The 21,432-nt window shown below is 35.3% G+C and overlaps 1 protein-coding gene across 4 annotated transcripts in view; it reads right to left on the minus strand.

Moving 5' to 3' along the window:
* The window catches only part of STXBP5 (syntaxin binding protein 5), a 173,227-nt gene that overhangs the window by 15,422 nt on the left and 136,373 nt on the right, over nucleotides 1–21,432 (minus strand). For all 4 annotated transcript variants that reach the window (XM_047101606.1, XM_047101605.1, XM_047101608.1 and 1 more), the window contains 4 exons: nucleotides 19,484–19,723; nucleotides 17,434–17,803; nucleotides 16,295–16,460; nucleotides 6,685–6,796 (listed from right to left, as the gene is read on the minus strand). In XM_047101606.1, the coding sequence (XP_046957562.1) occupies nucleotides 6,685–6,796; nucleotides 16,295–16,460; nucleotides 17,434–17,803; nucleotides 19,484–19,723 (888 nt within the window). The remainder of the gene's footprint in view (nucleotides 1–6,684; nucleotides 6,797–16,294; nucleotides 16,461–17,433; nucleotides 17,804–19,483; nucleotides 19,724–21,432) is intronic.

The raw sequence follows: 21,432 nt of genomic DNA on the forward strand, positions 1-21,432 counted from the left end.
CCATTTCCTTTTCTCTTTTTTAATTGGATCAGTCTTCTTCTTCTTCTTCTTCTTCTTTTTTTTTTTTTTCTTTTTCTTCCTTTTTTCACTTCTTTTTCTTTGGAATCAGGCTTATAATTTTTTCATTATCTGTTTTTTTTCCCATTCCTCTTCCTTTCCTTTTTGGGATCAGGCTTTTTCCCCCTTATTTTTCAGGCTTATTTTAACAAACAAATCAAAGCACACCTAGTTAAAGGCCCAAGTACTCCCCACTGCAGGTAAGGAGGACTCCTATAGAGGACTGACCAGTGGGAAAGAGCAGCCAAAACACAACAGCAGAGTGCACACAGTATATACCAGAAAAACTTCCTGAAGTGCTAGGCCCTGGACAGTATATGACCCCTTTATAATACAGCATTCCTCTCAGATACAGGTAACATAACATACTTTCAAAACATGCAAAAGACAGAAACTAAGCCAAAATGACAAGATGGAGAAATTCTTCCCAAAAGAAATGTTGAGAAGAAATCACAGCCAGGGACTTACTCAAAACAGAGATAAGCAATTATCTGAACAAGAATTTAGAACAACAGTCATAACACTACTAGTGGGCTTGAAAAAAGCACAGAAGACACAAGAGAAATCCTTGCTACAGAGATCAAAGACCTAAAAGCTAGTCAGGCTGAAAGAAAAATGCTGTAACTGAGACGCAAAACCTACTCGATAGAGTCATGATGAGGACTGAAGACGCAGAGGAGAGGATAGGTGATAAAATTATGGAAAATAATGATACTGAAAGGAAGAGGGAAAGAAAACTATTAGATCACAAGGGGAGACTTAGGGAACTTAGTTATTCCACAGAGTGAAACAGTATTTGTATTACAGGAGTCCCAGAAGAAGAGCGAGAAAAAGGGCAGGTTTATTTGAACAAATCTTAGCTGAGAACTTCCCTAACTAGGGAAGGAAACAGACATCCAAGTCCAAGAGGCACAGACGACTCACCTTAAACAAAACAAAACAGAACAACAGGTCAACACCATGACATATCACAGTGAAACTTGCAAAATACAAAGATACAGAGGGAATTCTGACAGCAGCTAGGGACAAAAGGTCCTTAACCTACAAGGGTGGACACATAAGGCCAGAAACAAACCTGTCCGTTGAAACTTTGCAGGCCAGAAGGGAGTGGCAGGAAATAGTCAATGTGCTGAATAGGAAAAATATGCAGCCAAGAATCCTTTATCTAGCAAGGCTGTCATTTAGAATAGAAGGAGAGATACTTTCCCAGACAAAACTAAAGGAGTTTGTGACCACTAAACCAGCCCTGCAAGAAATTTTAAGGGGTACTCTTAGAGTGGAGAAGAAAAAAAAAAAAAAAAAAAGACCAAAGCAACAAAGGCTACAAATGACCAGAGAAATCACCAGAAACATCAACTCTACAGGCAACATAATGGCACTAAATTCATATCTTTCAATAATCACTTGGAATGTAAATGGACTAAATGCTCTAATTAAAAGACATAGGTATTAGAATGGAAAAACAACACAAAACAAGATCCATCAATATGCTGGTTACAGGAGACCCATTTTAGACTTAAAGATACCTATAGATTGAAAATGAGGGGATAGAGAACCATCTGTCATGCTAATGAATGTCAAAAGAAAGTCAGAGTAGCCATCCTTGTATCAGACAAACTAGATTTTAAAATAAAGACTGTAACAAGATTAAACCAGATAGACTGAACAGATAGATTCAGACATTTCATCCTAAAGCAGCAGAATACACATTCTTCTTGAGTGCACAAGGAACATTCTCCAGAATAGATCACATACTGGGTCACAAATAAGCCCTCAACAGGTACAAAAAGATCGAGATCATACCATGCATATTTTCAGATCACAATGCTATGAAACGTGAAATCAACCACAAAAAAAAATTTGGAATGTCTTCCCATACATAGAGGTTAAAGAACATCCTACTAAAGAATGAATGATTGGGTTAACCAGGAAATTAAAGAAGAAATAAAAATATACATGGAAGCAAATGAAAATGAAAATGAAAACACGACAGTTCAAATCCTCTGGGATGAAGCAAAGGCAGTCCTAAGAGAAAACTATACTGCAATTCAGGCCTATCTCAAGAAGCAAGAAAGGTCCCAAATACACAATCTAACCTTACACCTAGAGGAGACAGAAAAGAAACAGCAAATGAAGCCGAAAGCCAGCAGAAGGGAAATAAAAAAAATTACAGCAGAAATAAATGACAGAAACAAAACCAGTAAAACAGATCAAAGAAATTTAAGAGTTGGTTCTTTGAAAGAATAAACAAAATTGATAACCCCTAGCCAGACTTATCAAAAAGAAAAGAGAAAGGACCCAAGTAGATAAAATCATGGATGAAAAGAGATCACAACCAACACCACAGAAATATAAACAATTATAATAAGGGAATACTATGAAAAATCATATTCCAACAAACTGTGCAATTTGGGAAAAAATGGACAAATTCCCTTTTTTTTGGAATTTGGAAACTCACAAATAACCAAAACTGAAACAGGAAGAAATAGAAAATTTGAACAGACCCATAACCAGCAAAGAAATTGAATCAGTAATCAAAAATCTCCCAACAAACAAGAATCCTGAGCCAGGTGGTCTTCCCAAGGGAATTCTACCAGACATTTAAAGAAGAGTTAATACCTATTCTTCTTAAACTGTTCCAAAAAACAGAAATGGAAGGAAAGCTTCCAAACTCATTCTATGAAGCCAGAATTATTTTGATTCCAAAACCAGATTCCATTAAAAAGGAAAATTACAGGCCAATATCCCTGATTAAACTGGATGCAAAGATTCTCAACAAGGTATTAGCAAATCAAATTCAACAGTACATTAAAAGACTAATTCATTGTGATCAAAAGGGATTTACTCCTGGGCTGCAGGGTTGGTTCAATATTCACAAATCAATTTGATATACCACATTAATAAAAGAAAGGATAAGAGCCATATAATCCTGCCACTAGATGCAGAAAGTGTTTGACAAAATACAGCATCAATTCTTGATAAAAACTCTCAACAAAGTAGGAAGTGATGGAACATACCTCAACATCACAAATGCCATATATGAAATACCCATAGCTAATATCATCCTCAATGGGGAAAAACTAAGAGCCTTTCCCCTATAGACAGGAACAAGACAAGGATGCCCAGTCTCACCATTACTATTTATTTAACATAGTATTGAAAGTCTTAGTCTCAGTAATCAGACAATAAAAAGAAATAAAGGGCATAAAAACTGGCAAGGAAGAAGTTAAACTTTCACTACTTACAGATGACATGACACTCTATGTAGAAATCCCAAAAGACTCCACCAAAAAATTGCTAGAACTAGTACACGAATTCAGCAAAGTTGCAGGATGTAAAATCAATGTGCAGTAATCTGTTGTATTTCTATACACCAATAATGAAACAACAGAAAAAGAAATAAAGGAATCAATTCCATTTACAATTGCACAAAACAGCAAGATACCTAGGAATAAACCTAACTAAAGAGGTAAAAGATCTGTACTCTGAAAACTATAGAAGACTTATGAAAGAAACTGAAAAGAACACAAAGAAATGAAAAAGCATTCCATGCTCATGGATTGGAAGAACACTGTTAAAATGTCTATACTACTCAAATCAATCTACACATTTAAAGCAATCCCTATCAAAATACTACCAGCATTTATTGCAGAGCTAGATCAAACAATCCTACAATTTGTATGGAACCACAAAAGACCCCAAATAACCAAAGCAATCCTCAACAAGAAAAACAAAACTGGAGGCATCACAATTCCAGATTTCAAGCTATGTTACTAAGCTGTAGTCATGAAGACAATATGGTACTAGCACAAAAACAGACACATAGATCAATGCAACAGAAAAGAAAACCCACAAATGGACCCACAACTATATAATCAACTCATCTTTGACAAAGCAGGAAAGAATATCCAATGGAAAAAAGATAGTCTCTTCAACAAATGGTGCTGAGAACACTGGACAGCAACATGCAGAAGAATGAAACTAGATCACTTTCTCTTACATACACAAAAATAAATTTAAAATGGATGAAAGACCTAAATGTAAGCCAGGAAACAATCAAAATCTAGAGAGTAACACAGGCAGCAATCTCTTTCACCTAGGCCGTAGCACTTTTTACTAGACATGTCGCTGAAGGCAAGGGAAATGAAAGCAAACATGAACTATGAGGACTTCATCAAGATAAAAAGCTTCTGCACAGTGAAGAAACAATCAACAAAACTAAAAGGCAGCCTACAGAACAGGAAATGTTTGCAAACAACGTATCTATGAAGTATTAGTACCCAAAATCTATAAAGAACTTATCAAAATCAACAACCAAAAAACAAGTAACCCAGTTAAGACATGGGCAGAAGACATGAATAGACACTTTTCCAAAGACATCCAGATGGCTAACAGACACATGAAAAGATGCTCAATATCACTCATAATCAGAGAAATAGAAACCAAAACCATGATGAGATACCACCTCACATCTGTCAGAATGACTAAAATGAATCACACAAGAAGCAACAGGTGTTGATCCCCCTTTCTCCACATCCTCATCCTCTTGCACTGCTGGTGGGAATACAAACTGGTGCAACCACTCTGGATAACAGTGTGGAGGTTCCTCAAAAAAACTAAAAATAGAACTACTCTACAATCTAGCCATTGCACTATTATGTATTTACCCAAAGGATACAAAAATACAGATTTGAAGGGGCACATGAACCCCAATGTTTATACAGCAGCATTATCAACAATAGCCAAACTATGGAGACAGCCCAAATGTCCATTGACTGATGAATGGATAAAGAAGACATGGTGTGTGTGTGTGTGTGTGTATACATACATATATATGTGTGTATACATACATATATATACATATGTGTATATATATATATATATATATATATATATATACACATATGTATGTATATATATATAATGTTATATTACCCAGTCATCAAAAAGAATGAAATCTTGCCATTTGCAATGATTTGGATGGAACTAGAATGTATTATACTAAGTGAAATAAATCTTTCAGAGAAAGACAAATATATAATTTTTACTGATGTGAAACAAAACAGCTGAACATACGGGAAAGAGGGGAAGAGAAGAAAGGGAAAAAAAACCACAAGGGACTCTTAAGGACAGAAAACAAACTGAGAGTTGATGGAGGGACATGGGTGGGAGATGGGCTAGATGGGTGATGGGTATTAAGGAAGACACTTGTTGTGATGAGCAGAGGGTGTTGTATGTAAGTGATGAATCACTGAATTCTTTTATTTTTTATTTTTTAAAAATTTATTTATTTTGAGGGAGACAGAGAGACTGTGAGCAGGGGAGGGGAGAGAGTGAGGGAGAAACTCAAGCAGGCTCTGTGCTGCCAGTGCAGAACTCGATGTGGGGCTTGAACCCACGAAACTGTGAGAGCATGACTTGAGCTGAAATCAAGAATCAGACTCTCTACTGACTGAGCCACCCAGGCGCCCACTGAATTCTACTTCTGAAACCAATATTGCACTATATACTAACTAAAATTTGAATTAAAAAAAATTGAAAGTAAAAACTGTAAAAAAAAAGGGGAAAAAAAAAAAAAAGAACCCATCCTTGCCTGTTCTAGGAGCCTGCCTAGCTCATATGAACACAGTTTAGTATCTCAGCCTCCTGCTTCAGATTAGCAAAGCACTCCAGAGGAAGATTGGCTTCAGTTTTTTAGGCTCAGCACTCTGGGTTCCCATCCTTCCCTATGAATAGTGTTCTTTACTATACCATTAGCTCTTTGATATTTTAAAGAATTAAAAAAAATACATTTTTAAAATTTTGTGTTACTCTATCAATTATCCTTGGTGAGACTGTTATTCCAAATTATCAGCTGCCCATAGCTTGAAGAACAGTCTTCATTTTTCACAATGAACTAAAACTGACTGATTCCCAGCACCAAGATGATTGATCAATCATCTGGAGAAGTCCTGAAAGTTAAATTGCACTGCACTGCAACTTAATGATATTTAATCTTATAGTTTTTCTAATTAGTCAAGCAAACACAAAAGGAAAGTTCTAACGTATCTTTGCAAAACAGAAAGAGAATAAAAGGAAAAAAAAATAAGGATAGATAACAGCTATTTGAAAGAAAGGTCAAACATTCAAGGATTCATTAGCTCATTCAAGGACCAATTTCTACTCTGTGCCAATTATGTGGAAGGTAGTAAATGAACGAGATTTTGCTATTTTAAGTAACTTCTTACTGCAATGAGAATAGTACTAGAGGTTTCCTAAGATAAATGTTTAGGTAAAACACTTTTTCAAAGTTAAGGTCACCAAATAAAGTTAATAATAGAATTGAAATAATAAAAGATCATATTTAATGAAAATAAAGAAAATACTTTCTAAATTATTCATTAAGTTGTGAATACTCATTTTTAACCACCCAAACCTATTCTGATCTTGGTTCCCTGAGCAATATATTCCCCTGATACTGGTTAGAATGACCAAAAAAAAAATGTCCTTTTGCTAAAAACATGGATATATTAATTGTTGTGACAAAGAGAAAAAGGTGAACATAATTTATGCATGTAAGAAAAGCCTACATGGCTTGAATGCTTCAGTTTTACAGATATAATATCCAAATTAAATCAGTCAACTTACACAGTTCTTCTCTATCAAGAGATTGTGCACCACCTCCGAATAAGCCTTTAAAGAATCCCCTGTTTGGTGCTTCAGGTGTTTCTACAGGAGTGAAGAGTTCGCCCAACATCTCCTTTAAAATCAAAACAAATTGTAATTGGTAAAGTTACAGGGAGACTAAACTATAATTCACAAAACCATCACTGCAAATTCTTCAATTTAAGCTTATAACATTACCTGTTGAGATTCAGAAACAATTAATGAGCATATTTCAAGCGATCAGATCTAGTACATACTGACTTAATCAAACAGTTAAGACTAAATTGACTAAAATGAACTTGCTGTTTGCTACTCTGTCTAGATTATTTTCATCACACTTCAAGCAAAGTGATATTCCTGCTTAAACTGTAAGAGGATTCCAATCTTTATGACAACACTATCCCTTAATTCTTAATATCAAGAATTGATAACTGGATTAATAATTAGGTCTTCCTACATTAGAAAGAAGAAAAGCTACTAGTAAGATGAGAAGTTTAGTGTAATGATGATACATGATTTTGGAATTATCACTTTCAGCTGAGTCAGAAAATTAATAACTTAGAAAGACACATCAACTTCTGTTTTCATAAATATAGCCCAGGAAAAGAATTATGCTAACATACACCTGGAACTCCAGAATTCTGGTAGGGAGATTGAAAGGCTTCTTTCTGCCTTGTCTGAAATTACTGTCACTACTCTTCAGAGGACAGAAATGGTAAAACTACCTCAGGAGATAAGAAAGGTTGCTGACATATTAATGATTTTGTAGATAAATAGAGAGGGAAGAGGAAGTTCTATAAAAGAAGGAAAGCAGCGACATTATAAGGCAGTTCCGGGAAGCTTTAGAAGCAAAATAAAACTATAGTGAACTTTGGAGGCTGCACTTCTGCCCACTGATGAGAAGTAGCTATGATAAAAAAGACAAGTACATTATTGGTTCCAGGTAGGAGTGCTGCTGTATCTGATTTTACATTATTGTAGTTGAAAATGAAGTATGTATTTTTTTATTTCCTTAGGGCTGGGCTAAGAAAGTTAACGATGAATGTCCGAAGACTTTACTTTTAAACATATTCATATTAATATTGTCTCTCCAACCAGATTATAAACGGAAGAGAGAATTGTTAACACTATATAACACAGTTTCACCTACAATGTTGAAGTGGATTGAAACCTATACATTTTAGTTTTCTTTCCTCCAAATTTCTACGAAGTGGAGTAGAACTGGAATGTAAAATTTCCTTTAGTCAATAAAACAAACTTGTTAAAACTCACCATAGAAACTGATAATGATTATTTAATTCAAATTTATATTAGATGATATAACAAAGGTGGTTTCCAATCATTTTTATACTGTGCTATACAGATTCCCATTTAAACTATATTTATTAAATTGATACAACAAAAAATGGCAAACAGCTACCATTTGAGTGTCTTTTACGCTAAATCAAGAGTAATATGACATATAATGAGTGACAGTATAAAGATATGCATTTTAAAGTTTATTTTAAAATTATGGTTTAGAATTCTGAATTTATTTGGTGCTTAATAAGCTTACAATCTGATAAATATAAAGTAAGAAATATAAAAAAAAGATTATAGCTATAAATGAAGAGTCACTTATAGTGGAGAAATGACTGTTTGGAACCAGTATAAACTTTGGAACCACATAGACTTGGGTTTGATTCTCATCTCTGCCTTTTACTCACAGAGGAATCTTATGCAAATCAATCTCTCAAAGAACTGGTTTCCTCAACTTTAAAAAGAAAAGATAATAACACTTACCCTCAGGAATGTTATCAAGATTAAAGATAATGAACAACATATAAAGGGCCAAGAGTAGACACTCAATGATATAAACACTAAAATTAGAGAAAAAACTCCTTTCACACAATTAAAGATGAAACAAATTATAAAATACAGAAATTACTTATCAAGAGATCAACAATATGAATAGATTATCTTTAAAGGAAGGTTAATAGGGGTTTCTTAGAGTCTGCAGTCTCAGTATTAAGATTTGGGGAGAAACACTGATATTAAAAAAGTATATATTACAAAACTATTAAATAGTGTCTGTAGATTTTTTGCTTGTGCTTAAATAAGGATTTTACTGGGGAAGCTGGGTGGTTCAGTCGGTTGAACTTCTGACTCTTGATTTTGGCTTAGGTCAGGTCATGATCTCAGTTTTGTGAGTTCAAGGCCCCTTGTCAGTCTCCATGCTGACCCTGCAGAGCCTGCTTGAGATTCTGTTTCTCTCTCTCTCTGCTCCTCCCCTGCTCATGTTCTGTCTCTCTCAAAATAAATAAATGAACTTAAAAACAATTATTAAAAGAAGGATTTACCTATGATTAAATTTACTATTTAGAATGATTAATTTTAATTTCTAGTGATGCTGGTGAAATCTAAATTAGGTTTGTATTTCCTATGATATCTTTCTACATCTAGTAACAGTAAATTAACTATTGTTAGATTCATTCATAATAGTGTTATCAACAGTTCACTTTTTTTTATTGTGGAGTTGTATTCTACTCTATGGATATACTATAATTAGATTTTTCATTCATCTGTTGATGGACACTTGGGTAGTTTCTGGTTTTTTGGCTAGTACAAATAAAATAGCTATGAATATAATTTCCTTTTCTCTTGAGTTAAAAAACTAAGAGTAGAATGGCTGGGTCTTTGGTTTATGAATGTTTAACTTTTTAAGAAACTTCTAAGCTGTCTTCCAAAGTGGGTGTACTGAAGCAGTGTAGACCTTTTACATCCTTGTGAGAACGTGGCATGGTATTCTTTTTACAGCCTTTTTAGTAAGTGTTTAATGGTGTCTCATTGTGGTTATAATTTGCAGTTCTGTAAGGCCTAAGAATATTGAACATCTTTTCATGGTGAAGCATCTGTTCAAATACTTTGCCCATGTTTTTATTGGGTTGTTTTATCTACTTTCTGAGGACTTTTACAGAATCTTTTACATATTCTGGATTTAAGTCCCTTATGGATATATGTTTTGTCAAGGCTTTCTTCCAGCTTGTGGCTTATCTTTTTATTTCTTAAATGTCATTGAAGAGCAGAAGTTTTACATTTTGTTGAAGTTGTCAATTTGTTCTTTTATGGGCAGTGAGTCTGGTGTTGTAGCTAAGAAATCTTTGCCTAACCCAAGTTAACAAAAATCTTCTCTTATATTCCTTCTAAAAGTTGTATAGTTTTAGGATTTACATGTAAGTCTATGATTCATTTTGAATCAAATGCTGTATATATTGTGAGGCATGAATTCAAGTCCTTTTTTTTTATTTTAATTTCCAATTTTTCCAGCATAATTTGTTGGAAAGGCACTCCTTTCTCAGGTGTATTGCCTTCATCAAAAATCAATTGTCCATATATATGAGGGTTTATTTCTGAACTCTATATTCTGTTACATTGATCCACTTATCTAATTTGATGTCAGTATCATGTTCTTTTTATCACCGTAGCATTATAACTCCTAAAACCAGGTGGTGTAAGTCCTTCAACTTTATTCTTTTTCAGAGTTGTTTTGCCTATTCTAGGTCCCATGAATCTCTATAAGAATTTTAGAATAAACTTATCAATTCTTATAAAAAAAATCCTACTGGTATTTTGTTTGAGATTGCCTCAATATAGATCAATTTTGGGAAAACTGGTATTTTAACAATATTGAATTTTCTGACCTATGAACAAAGTACATATTTCAATTTATTCATGTCATTAAAAATTTCTTTCAGTGTTTTGTGATCTTCAATGTACAGGTCTTTGATATTTTTTGTCAGATTTATCCCAGTGTAGTTCATATTTTTTGTTGCTATTATAGATGGTGCTTTTTAAATGTCAATTTCCCAATGCCCATTGCTAGTATAGAATTTTTTTTTTTTTTTTTTTTTTTTGCATATTGATCTCATACCCTGCATCCCTGTCAAACTCACTCATTATTTCTAGTAGGCTTTTGGATAGATTTCCTAGATAGATGATCATGTCATCTATGAGTAACAGCAGGCTTACTTTTCCTTTCCAACTGAGATGCCTTTTCTTTCTTTTTCTGGCTTGAATGCACTGGCTAGAACCTTAAATACAACAATGAATAGAAGTTTTGAGAGTGAGCATCCTTTTCTAGCTCCTGATTTTAAGAAAAAATAATTCAGTATCTCATCACTAAATATAATGTTAGCTGTAGATTTTCCCTAGACGTCCTTTAAGCTCCCTTTTATTCCTTCTTTGCTGAGGTTTTTCTTCTTTTAATTAAGACATGGATGTTGGATTTTGTCAATTGCTGCTAGCTTACTAATATGATGAAATTACACTGATTGATTTACAAATGTTAAAGACAATTTTACATTCCTGGGACAAATCCCACTTGGTCATGATGAATTATGACCAGAATTATCCTTCGAAATACTGTTGGATTTAATTTGTTAAAATTTTGTTTAGAATTTTTAAACCTGTATTTGTGAAGTATACTGGTCTATATAGAATTTTCTTGTAATGTATATCTATTTTTCATATCATGTTAATTGTAGCTTCTAGAATGAGTATGGAAGGATTTTTCCACTTTGAGTTTTGAGTTTTGTGTAGAACTGGTATTTTTTCCTCCTAAAAATGTTGACAGAAATCACTAGTGAAGCCATCTGGGCCTGCAATTTTCTTCTCAATTATTCCAATAGATATTCTTCAGGTTATATATATATATATATATATATATATATATATATATATATATATATATTTTTTTTTTTTAGTGATCTTTGGTAATTTGTGTCTCTCCAGGAATTTGTCCGTTTCATCTAAGTTTTTGAGTTAATTGGCATAAAGTTGTTCATAATATTTATTACCCATTTTAATATTTGTAGAATATAGTAATGCCACTTCTCTCATTCTTGACACTGGTAATTTGTAACTTCTCTCTTAATAATCAACTGGCCTGAGATCAATTTTATTGGTTTCAGAGATCAAGTTTTAGTTTTATTGATGTTTTTCTACTGTTTCCTTGTTTCTATTTCTGTTTACTATTTTCCACTTGGATATTTATTATTTTCTTTCTTGTGCTTACTTTGGGTTTAAGTTGCTTTTCCTTTCCAGTTTCTTATAGTAGAAACTGAGGTCACTGATTTGATGTTTTTGTTTTGTTTTGTTTTGTTTTGTTTTAATATAAGTGGTTTAGTGCTACAAATTTGTCAAGTTTAAACACTCAGTTGCTTTGGGGCACCTGGGTGGCTCAATCGATTAAGTGTGTGACTTCGGCTCAGGTCATGATCTCATGGTTTGTGGGTTTGAGCCCGGCATCGGGCTCTGTGCTGACCGCTTGCTCAAAGCCTGGAGGTTGCTTCGGATTCTGTGTCTCCTTCTCTCTCTTCCCCTCTCCTGCTCGCGCGCTTACTCTGTCTCTCAAAAATAAATAAATGTAAAAAAAAAAAAAAATTAAACACTCAGTTGTTTTTTCTACTGCTATGTTTTCAAGTTACTTAATCTTTTCTTCTGCATTGTCTAACCTGTTGTTAATCCCAACCAGTATATTTTTCATCTCAAAAACTACAGTTTTCATCTCTAGAAGATTGATTTTGGTCTTCTGTACCTTCCATGTTTCCACTTAACTTTTTGAATATGTGAAATATTATAAGTGGTTTGATGCCCTTCTGTACTAATTCTAATGTTTGTGTCAGTTCTGGTTTGGTTTCTTTTAAAGATCGATTCTTCTCATTATGGATATTTTCTTATTGATTTGACTGGATGCCAGACCTTTTGATTTTTATCTTGTTAAGTACTAGATATCTTTCATTTCTCTAAGTCATCTTCAGCTTCATTCTGGGATACTAGGAAACATTTTGATCCTTTTGGGTTTTCCTTTTATGATTTGTTAGGCAGGTCTCAAGCAGTGATTATTTTAAGGCTAATTATTCTTTAAATAATGAGCCTGGACCGTCCTGAGGACTCTACCTAATTGCTCACTGAAGTAGTCTGAATATAATGGCCATCTAAAATATCAGGTTCTAATCCTAGGGGCACCGCGGTGGCTGAGTAGGTTAAGTGTCTGACTTCGGCTCAGGTCAAGATCTCTCGGTTTGTGAGCTCAAGCCCCATGTTGGGCTCTGTCCTGACAACTCAGAACCTGGAGCCTGTTTCAAATTCTGTGTGTGTGTCTCTCTCTCTGCCCCTCACCTGCTAGCACACTATGTCTCTCTCTCTCAAAAAATAAAATAAACATTAAACAAAATTAAAAAAATAAAAAAGAGTCCGACACTCAAAAGAAAAATGACCCTCTCTACACCTTGATGTTGGCTTAGTGAAAATTATTTCAGATTTCTGACTTCCCAAAGTGTGAGAGAATAAATTTATGTTGTTTTTGGCCACCAAGTTTGTGGTGATTTGTTATAGCAGCTCCGGGAAACTAACACATTCATGAATTATAAACTTTTATAGCTTGGCTGTTGAGAACGGGCACTTGTTTCTGGCCCTGGGACCAGGCACAATTCCCTCTAATTCTCCCCTCCTTTCAGATGGTTCTTTCCCAGGCCGGAGAGTTTATCCACGTGCATGTGCTCGATAATACTCTACTGAGTACTCTCAGTGGACCAGGGTTCTCTCTCTATACAGCTCTCTCCTCTCTGGTACTGTCTTCTAAGAACTCTTACCTTACTTGGTCTTCCCAGACTCTTGGTTCTGTCTCCTCTACATGGGAAGTTGTTCAGACTCCGCCTCAGTACCTTCCCTCTATGCCATGCTCTGAAACCTCTATCAAGGCATTAAAGCTGGGGTACTTCTTTGTTTCTTGTTTCTCGGGGATTACTTTCCTTCACTGCTTAATGCCCAGGATTGTGAAAACTGTTGTTTCGTGTTTATGTCTGCTCTTTTTGAGTGGCTTTAGGCAGGAGGGTTATTACTCTGGTCCCTATTATTCCCTGTGGGCTGGAAACTCCATTAATGTTTGTAGGCATCTTCTTTATTTTTTTGGTTAAAGCAAAATGAATGCACAATGTATTAGGGCATTCTGGAAACCAAGGATTAGTGTTTATAAAGTTCATGGTATTTAAATCAGACTTTTACCAAAGCATTATTTTTAAGCACTGAAAACACAGAAGTAAATAAAATGTCAATAATGTCCAAAGAGAACATTCTATCACAAACTGCTTAGAGTTCATTTTTTTTCTTTTTTTCAACTTTTTTTTTTTTTTTTTTAATTTATTTTTGGGACAGAGAGAGACAGAGCATGAACGGGGGAGGGGCAGAGAGAGAGGGAGACACAGAATCGGAAACAGGCTCCAGGCTCTGAGCCATCAGCCCAGAGCCCGACGCGGGGCTCAAACTCTTGGACCGCGAGATCGTGACCTGGCTGAAGTTGGACGCCTAACCGACTGCGCCACCCAGGCGCCCCCATTTTTTTTCATTTATATCATGAAGGCAGACAGCAGATAGTTATTAAAATAAATTGAGTGTACTACTAAATGACCATTTCATTAAAAAGTAAATGGGTAAAGTTTACTGCAGCTGTTACTGATTTTTACTGAAATAAAACACTGACCAAAGAATAGATTTGATTCCCAAAAAGTGATGAAGTTTAAAATTTTGAATAGTTGAATTAAGGCCACACTTCAGATGAAAATGAATTAGGAATATATTCAATTGTTCATTGAATTAATATTGTACTTAATACTGTAACAATTTTACTAGTGAAATAAAACTAAAGAAAAATTTTACCTTTCCCAGAAAAAGCAAAAGTTTAGTTCAGAAACCAAGGAATCTTTGTAAAAACAACTCCACCCAAATGTAAATGGAAATTTATATCTAAAATGTCATATATGTCATTCTATTTCACTCTCAAGGTTTATAATATCATTAGAAGGACATTTCCAGGACAGTCTAGCTTACTGAAAAATACTAACATCTGACAGCACCAACTCTTTATCAAGCACGATGCTAAGCCCTTTATGTGCACTGTCTTCTTTAATTCACCCCATATTCTTTGTAATCCTATTAAAAACTTTTTTTGATGTTTTATTTATTTTTGAGACAGAGAGAGACACAGCATGAGCCCCTAGGGGAGGGGCAGAGAGAGAGGGAGACACAGAATCCGAAGCAGGCTTCAGGCTCTGAGCTGTCGGCACAGAGCCCAACATGGGGCTTGAACTCACAAACCGCGAGATCATGACCTGAGCCGAAGTCACACGCTTCACCAACTGAGCCATCCAGGCACCCCTGTAATCCTATTTTTAAAGATGATGAGGCTTAGAGGCAGTAAGTAACCTGTCCAAGGTCATATAATTGTGTAATTATTATCAAGAATGGGACTTAAATTCAGTCTTGACTCTAAAGCTCATATTCGAAAAAAGCCACAAATTTAAACTTAAAAATAAATAAAACAGGGCTAATTAATTGTAAAATTTTACATTATAAAGTTCCCTTAAAAAGTTCCCTTATATAAGGGTTTCCTCTAAATATCAAATAATATTTTAGCTCAGTATTTCAATAGCATTTTTATTTTAAAATGTGAAACTAGATGGATCATTTTTAAAAATGTTTATTTTGAGAGAGTGCACCCATGAGCGTGCACAAATAGGGGAGGGACAGACAGAGAGGGAGAGAGAGAATCCCAAAAAAGGCTCTGTGCTGTCAGTGCAGAGCCAGATGTGGGGCTCGGTCTCATGAACGACGTCATGACCTGAGCTGAAATCACAAGTTGGACACTTAACCACCTAAGCCCCCCAGGCGCCTCTAGACTGGTCATTTCTAATATACAGTTGACCCCTGAACAGTGTGAAGGATCAACTGCCAACTGCCACGTACAATCAAAAATCCACGTATAACTTTTGAATCCCCCAAAACTTTGCTAATAGTGTACTGTGGACCAGAAGCTTTACTGACAACATCAACAGTGGGTTAGCACATATTTTACGTATTATATTACATACTATATCCTTACACTGAAGTAAGCTAGAGGAAAGAAAATGTTAAAACCATGAGGCAAAGAAAATACATTTGCACTACTATACTGTATTTATCGAAAAAATCTGTGTAGTTAAGTGGACCTGTGTGGTTCAAACACACCCTTGTTCAAGGGTCAACTGTATATGCAAGCACATAAGGCACTTGAATATTAAAACAAGAAACTGTTTTGTATTTAAACAATGTCAGATCAACCAAAATATTCAGAGAAAAACTATAAAACCTTATTTTTTCTTTTACGTATATATATCCTCGTGAATAGAGTATATAAGAAGGGATGACACGATTAGCCATTAAACAGACATAATTATTTTCACATTAACCTACTTCCTTCAAAAAGATTTTCCTGTGTGTATAATAGATATTTATTATACGTGGAGAGTGTGTATAAAATGTATATAACATTTCATATTTCTTTGCCATCACTGGAGAGAAAAAATACGGATCAATGAGAGAAGTCCCTCTTGTAACAAGAGTCTGATGAAGATACTTTATAACAAGTCTCAAAGCATATGGTCTGAAAGTCAGGCTTTGAATTTTCCTATGCAGGTTCATTTGTACACTCCTGAGAGTGTAAGAGATGAACAAAAATAAGGGACCTTACAGAGTATTTCACCTCTGAAGAGATTATAGCAATATTTTTGTTATTTACCTGAAGATTTTCACAGGTCTCTTGACTGTAAGTCAGTCTCTGGATCTCTGTAGGTGAAACAAGATATAATGCTTGTCCATTGTTGGTGAAGCAGAATGTTCTGGCTATCCGCATGTTGGTGAGGGGCAAGTAATACACATCCAGTAGAGGTCTTAAACTAGGCAAACTTGAGAAAAATATTGAAAAGTCATTAATAAGAAACAAGGTAGGTTTTGGAAAACAGTATGGAGGGTCCTCAAAAGGTTAAACTAGAACTACCTTATGATCCAGCAACTGCACAACTGGGTATTTACCCAAAGAATAGGAGAACACCAATTCAAAGGGATACATGCACCCCTATGTTTACAGTAGCATTATTTACAGCAGCAAGATATGGAGGCGGCCCAAGTGTCTATTGACTGATGAATGGAATAAAGAAGATCCACATCTTCTTCCATATATTCTACACACACACACACACACACACACACACACACACAAATATTATTCAGCCATAAAAAAGAATCAAGACTTGTCATTTGCAAGGACATGGACAGAACTAGAGAGTACAATGCTAAGTGAAATAAGTCAGAGAAAGACAAATACCATATGATTTCACTCTCGTGTGGAATTTAAGAAACAAAACAAACAAGCAATAGGAAAAAATAAGAATGAGAGAGACCAATCAAGAAACAGACTCTTAATTACAGAGAACAAACTGATGGTTACCAGATGGGAGTGGGGTCAGGGGAAGGGTGAAATAGGTGACGGTGATGAGGAAGTACACTAGTCATGAGGAGTATCAGGTAACGTATGGAAGTGTTGAACTACCAGGGTGCACACCTGAAACTAACAGAACACTGTACGTTCACTAACTGGTATTCAAAAAAATAACAGACTAGGTTTTCGACTTGAACAGAGTATTACAGAAGACAAAAATGGCAGGATCCTGCAAACCTGATGATTTAGTATACTTGAGAGGGAGATAAAATTGATTTGTATTCCTCATAAAGTTGTTCACAATTAAGTGAATAACAATAAATTCTCAGTGTATAAGACCGTAAACAAAAGCGTTTCATTTCAACGGAATATAACTCTGTAATGTTATGTTTTAAGGGTGTATATGCTCTATTTGTGTTTTAGGAAAATGTGTAACTCACCTAAAAGTCATAATATGTCCGTTGGCGCAGAAACAGGCAAGGCAGATACTGTTATTCAATGCTACGATGTCTCCACGAAGCACAAACGAGGTCTCTGTAATGTTTTGCTTGTAAGCGCAGTTCTGAGATGGCAGTGAGATGACTTTTGCTTGCTTTTCAGAACATATCACTGCGTACTGGTTTTCACAAATTTCCTGAGAAGAGGAGGGGGATACGGAGACAGGTCGTCGTTTCTTTGATTTCTCCTTTTCATCTTTTTCTTCAGGAACATTGTGTTCTCTCCAGGATTCATATGCAGGTGGTACTAAGCAGCCTGTGGTATCCAGGAATGCCATTCTCAGGATCGCTCCTTTCAACCTCAATATAGTACCTAAAATACGTAAGTAACAACTACTTGAATCGCCACAGCAAATGTACTTACTCCAACTCTGACACACAGGAGACACTCAAAAACACACAGAATGGACATTAGACTGGAATTGTACACCGGCTTCCCCAAGGGATTCACTCTTCAAGCATGTAGCTGAATCTGGAAAATGATATCAGAACTACATGCTCCGAACAGACACACGGTATGTCTGGAGCTATGTCTTCTCTCCTATCTGGCAAGTGTACTACCAACAAGTGTGAGAGCAGATAGGTGACACCTAGAGCTGCGTTACTATGGCAGACACCGTGGCTACAAAGTCCTTGAAATGCGGCCTGTCCACACGGTGGCACACTCTGAGAATCAAACACACACGTGCCGGTTCTGAAGACTTAGTACAAAAAAAGTTAAAAGTAAGATACCTTAACAACTTAAAAATACTGATTACATGTTGAAATGATAGCATTTTGGATACATTAGGCTAAATAAAGTGTTATGAAAATTAATTTCATTTTTTAAACGTTTTTAATATGACTACTAGAGTACTTAAAATTCTTTAAGTGGTTTCTCTTTCCAGGTTTTCTTCCTATACAGATATTTGTTGTTTACTAATAAGAAACAAGATTAGTAAGAAGATTATCATTATGGAACCTTTTCTAACAGTGAAGCATATAGAATATACTCAAATATTTGTTGAGTTGAATGAGTAAATCAAACTATTTCTTTGGTATTTTACAAATTATCATTAAAATCAAAATTATGTTTTAAATTTCAAGTAATGTTAAAGTCCACTGTATAAACAAGGGGATACACTAATGAGCTCAATCATGTTTTTTTCTATCTAAATCAGCATAAATTAGTAATGAAAACCAGGTTTCTCAGTTATTTCCAGGTCTTTCAGATTCCACATACATTTGATGAAATTCAATCTCATTTTCAACATATGAAGATCATAAATATTTTCTTCTTAAAATTTGCTATTAAGTCAGCTTTTCCTAATAGTTCAAAGGAGAAAAATAACCTATTTTAAGAGTTCACATTTAGGGGCGCCTGGGTGGCGCAGTCGGTTAAGCGTCCGACTTCAGCCAGGTCACGATCTCGCGGTCCGTGAGTTCGAGCCCCGCGTCGGGCTCTGGGCTGATGGCTCAGAGCCTGGAGCCTGTTTCCGATTCTGTGTCTCCCTCTCTCTCTGCCCCTCCCCCGTTCATGCTCTGTCTCTCTCTGTCCCAAAAATAAATAAACGTTGAAAAAAAAAAAAAAAAAAAAAAAAAAAGAGTTCACATTTAGAGATTAAAAATAGCCAACTGTATGATGTTTTAGAAAATGCTTTTTGCTTTTTCTCCTAACTACGGTACCATCCTTTTGCTTACAGAACACAGTATTTTAAGGTATCCTACAATGCATTAGAAGAACAGTTTTTTTTTTGTTTTTTTTTTTCATTTTCTTACATAGTAATCATTATAGACATGATTCTAGACTTAAGGGGAAAAAAAAAAAGCAGCAAGACCAGAACGGCTGTATAAATACATGATTTTCTGGAACTTTATTCCATGTATTCTGTCGCTAAAAACACAAGACTAAATTTCTCCACTTAGAATTCTTAGATCAATCCCAAAACGAAGAACAAGGGCTTCTACTAAAAGTCCGATCTTTAACGTAAGTACAGCGTGAAAGCATACATACCACTTGGAGACACAATGACTGGCTGAAGAAGTCTTTGCTCTCCTCCGGGTGGAAGGTTCAGTGCAATGACAAGCACTGTTCCCAGAGTAGTACCAACCCATAAACATGGGGAAGGAGATGAATCTGCCTTTCGAGTAAAAGTTTCACAGAAATGAAGAGCAGAGATGGCTTCTCGGGATTCTTTATCAATGCTGGTTACGCTAGAACTCCGTGATCGGCTGAAGGAATTATCTTTTATATCTGAAATGATTTAAAATGTTGTGAGATTGTCCAAGTTATAAAGTATCCTATTTTTTTATTTGGTATAAATTTGGCCAAAGAGTTAATCTGCAAAAAGACAAAACCTATCGCATGTTTTAATTAATTTAATATTTAATTATTTAATTAGTCTCTTTTAATTAAAAAGAAAAACAATTCACTTCTATGCTAATAATTATTTTCCTTTGCTGAAATATAAAATACAAACAGATAAATTCACACTTCTTAGAAGCGAGCTGGGTGCAGTCCAGTGAATTTGTGGATGTGTGATCTGTACGGGTTTTGGTGCTGTGCTTTGTTGGTATCCTGGTTGTTTTTCGAATCTTGGCCCTTACCAGCACCATCTTTTCTCTTGATGCTGTTTCTTCCTTTGGTGATACAGTGTCATGGTTTGGCACAACTAGAAAAGCATGGTTACTTTCAACTATTTATAATAGAAATTATAAATCCTGTTCTAGGGAGCAACGTTTAAGATGCGTTTCATTTTGGTTACTCCCTTTCACTTTACCTACATACATCTGGTGGGATGCCAAGTCCTAAGTTATTTTACCCCAGTGTTGTTCCCTTCTTTCCATTACCAATCGACTTCCATCAGGCTTCATTCACCCTTCATTCAGGCTTTCATTACCATTCATAGACTACCGCACAATTCCCAAGTAGTCTCCCCACCCTCACTCTGTCACTGCTCTAACATAACTCAATTGAGTTTTACAAGGTACAGTCATAATTCTATCACTTCTATTTAAAAACTCTTCGGTGGCTCCTCTTTATTTGAGCATGCTAAATATTTTACTCAGGTTTTTAAGACTCTCCACAAAATATTTCCAACTCTCCTTGGTGGCCCTATCTTCCAATGCTACCCTGCTTTCAGAACCTTGAGAGAACAAAATGAGTCATTTGTTGTTCTCCAGACCTACCTTGCACTCACCTACTTTAGACTTTTGCTTGTGATTTCTTTCTGACTGGTTCCTGTGTCTCACTCTTTTCTCTACCTATCAAGATCGTGCTTATTTGCTATCTCAGGTACTGTCATCTTCATGAAGTTTATCTTGACCCCGAAAATTGTATATGGTTTTTCTCTTTTTTGAATCTCGATAGCTTTTTCTCTTCCATGGCACTAAGAGTACATTTGTTCTGTAGTTCTTTTGGGCTTGTCTTAGGCCTCACTCTCAAGTGACTCTGAGTTTCTTGAGTACAGGTGCTGTGTCATTTTGATGCCCTGTAGGATTTAGCATAGTGTCTGGCATATACTAATATCCAACAAATACTTGCTGAAGACAGATCTGTAGGTGAAAGTATCTAAAATGGTATGTGCTGGTGCAACAACTTTGGGATATTAAAACTTCTAGTACTTTCTACTGTTCATATCTAATAAATATTTCCTCCAATCACATAGTGTCAGTGCTATCATGAAAGAAATGACTTCATATGTCATGAAAAATGAAAACACATTCAAGTCTTTTAAAATGTATTTTATTAAATAAAAAACGTATAAATGAATCCTAACTGTACCTCCTCTAAATGCGTTTGTAATCAAATTTAGATTCATACATTGACAATATTTCCCCAAATGGTAATTGTATACAACAGAATTTTGATTATCACTGGCCTCTGAAAATAATAAAGCTACTAGTTATGGCAACAGGATGGGCAATCTCTAACTATAGTTCCTAAACATGTCTCTTTTACCT

This window comes from Lynx rufus, unplaced genomic scaffold, assembly GCF_022079265.1.
Source record: "Lynx rufus isolate CCGP_SWC_20201006 ecotype Redwood Valley unplaced genomic scaffold, mLynRuf1.p SCAF_6, whole genome shotgun sequence".
NCBI classification, from domain to species: Eukaryota; Metazoa; Chordata; class Mammalia; order Carnivora; family Felidae; genus Lynx; species Lynx rufus.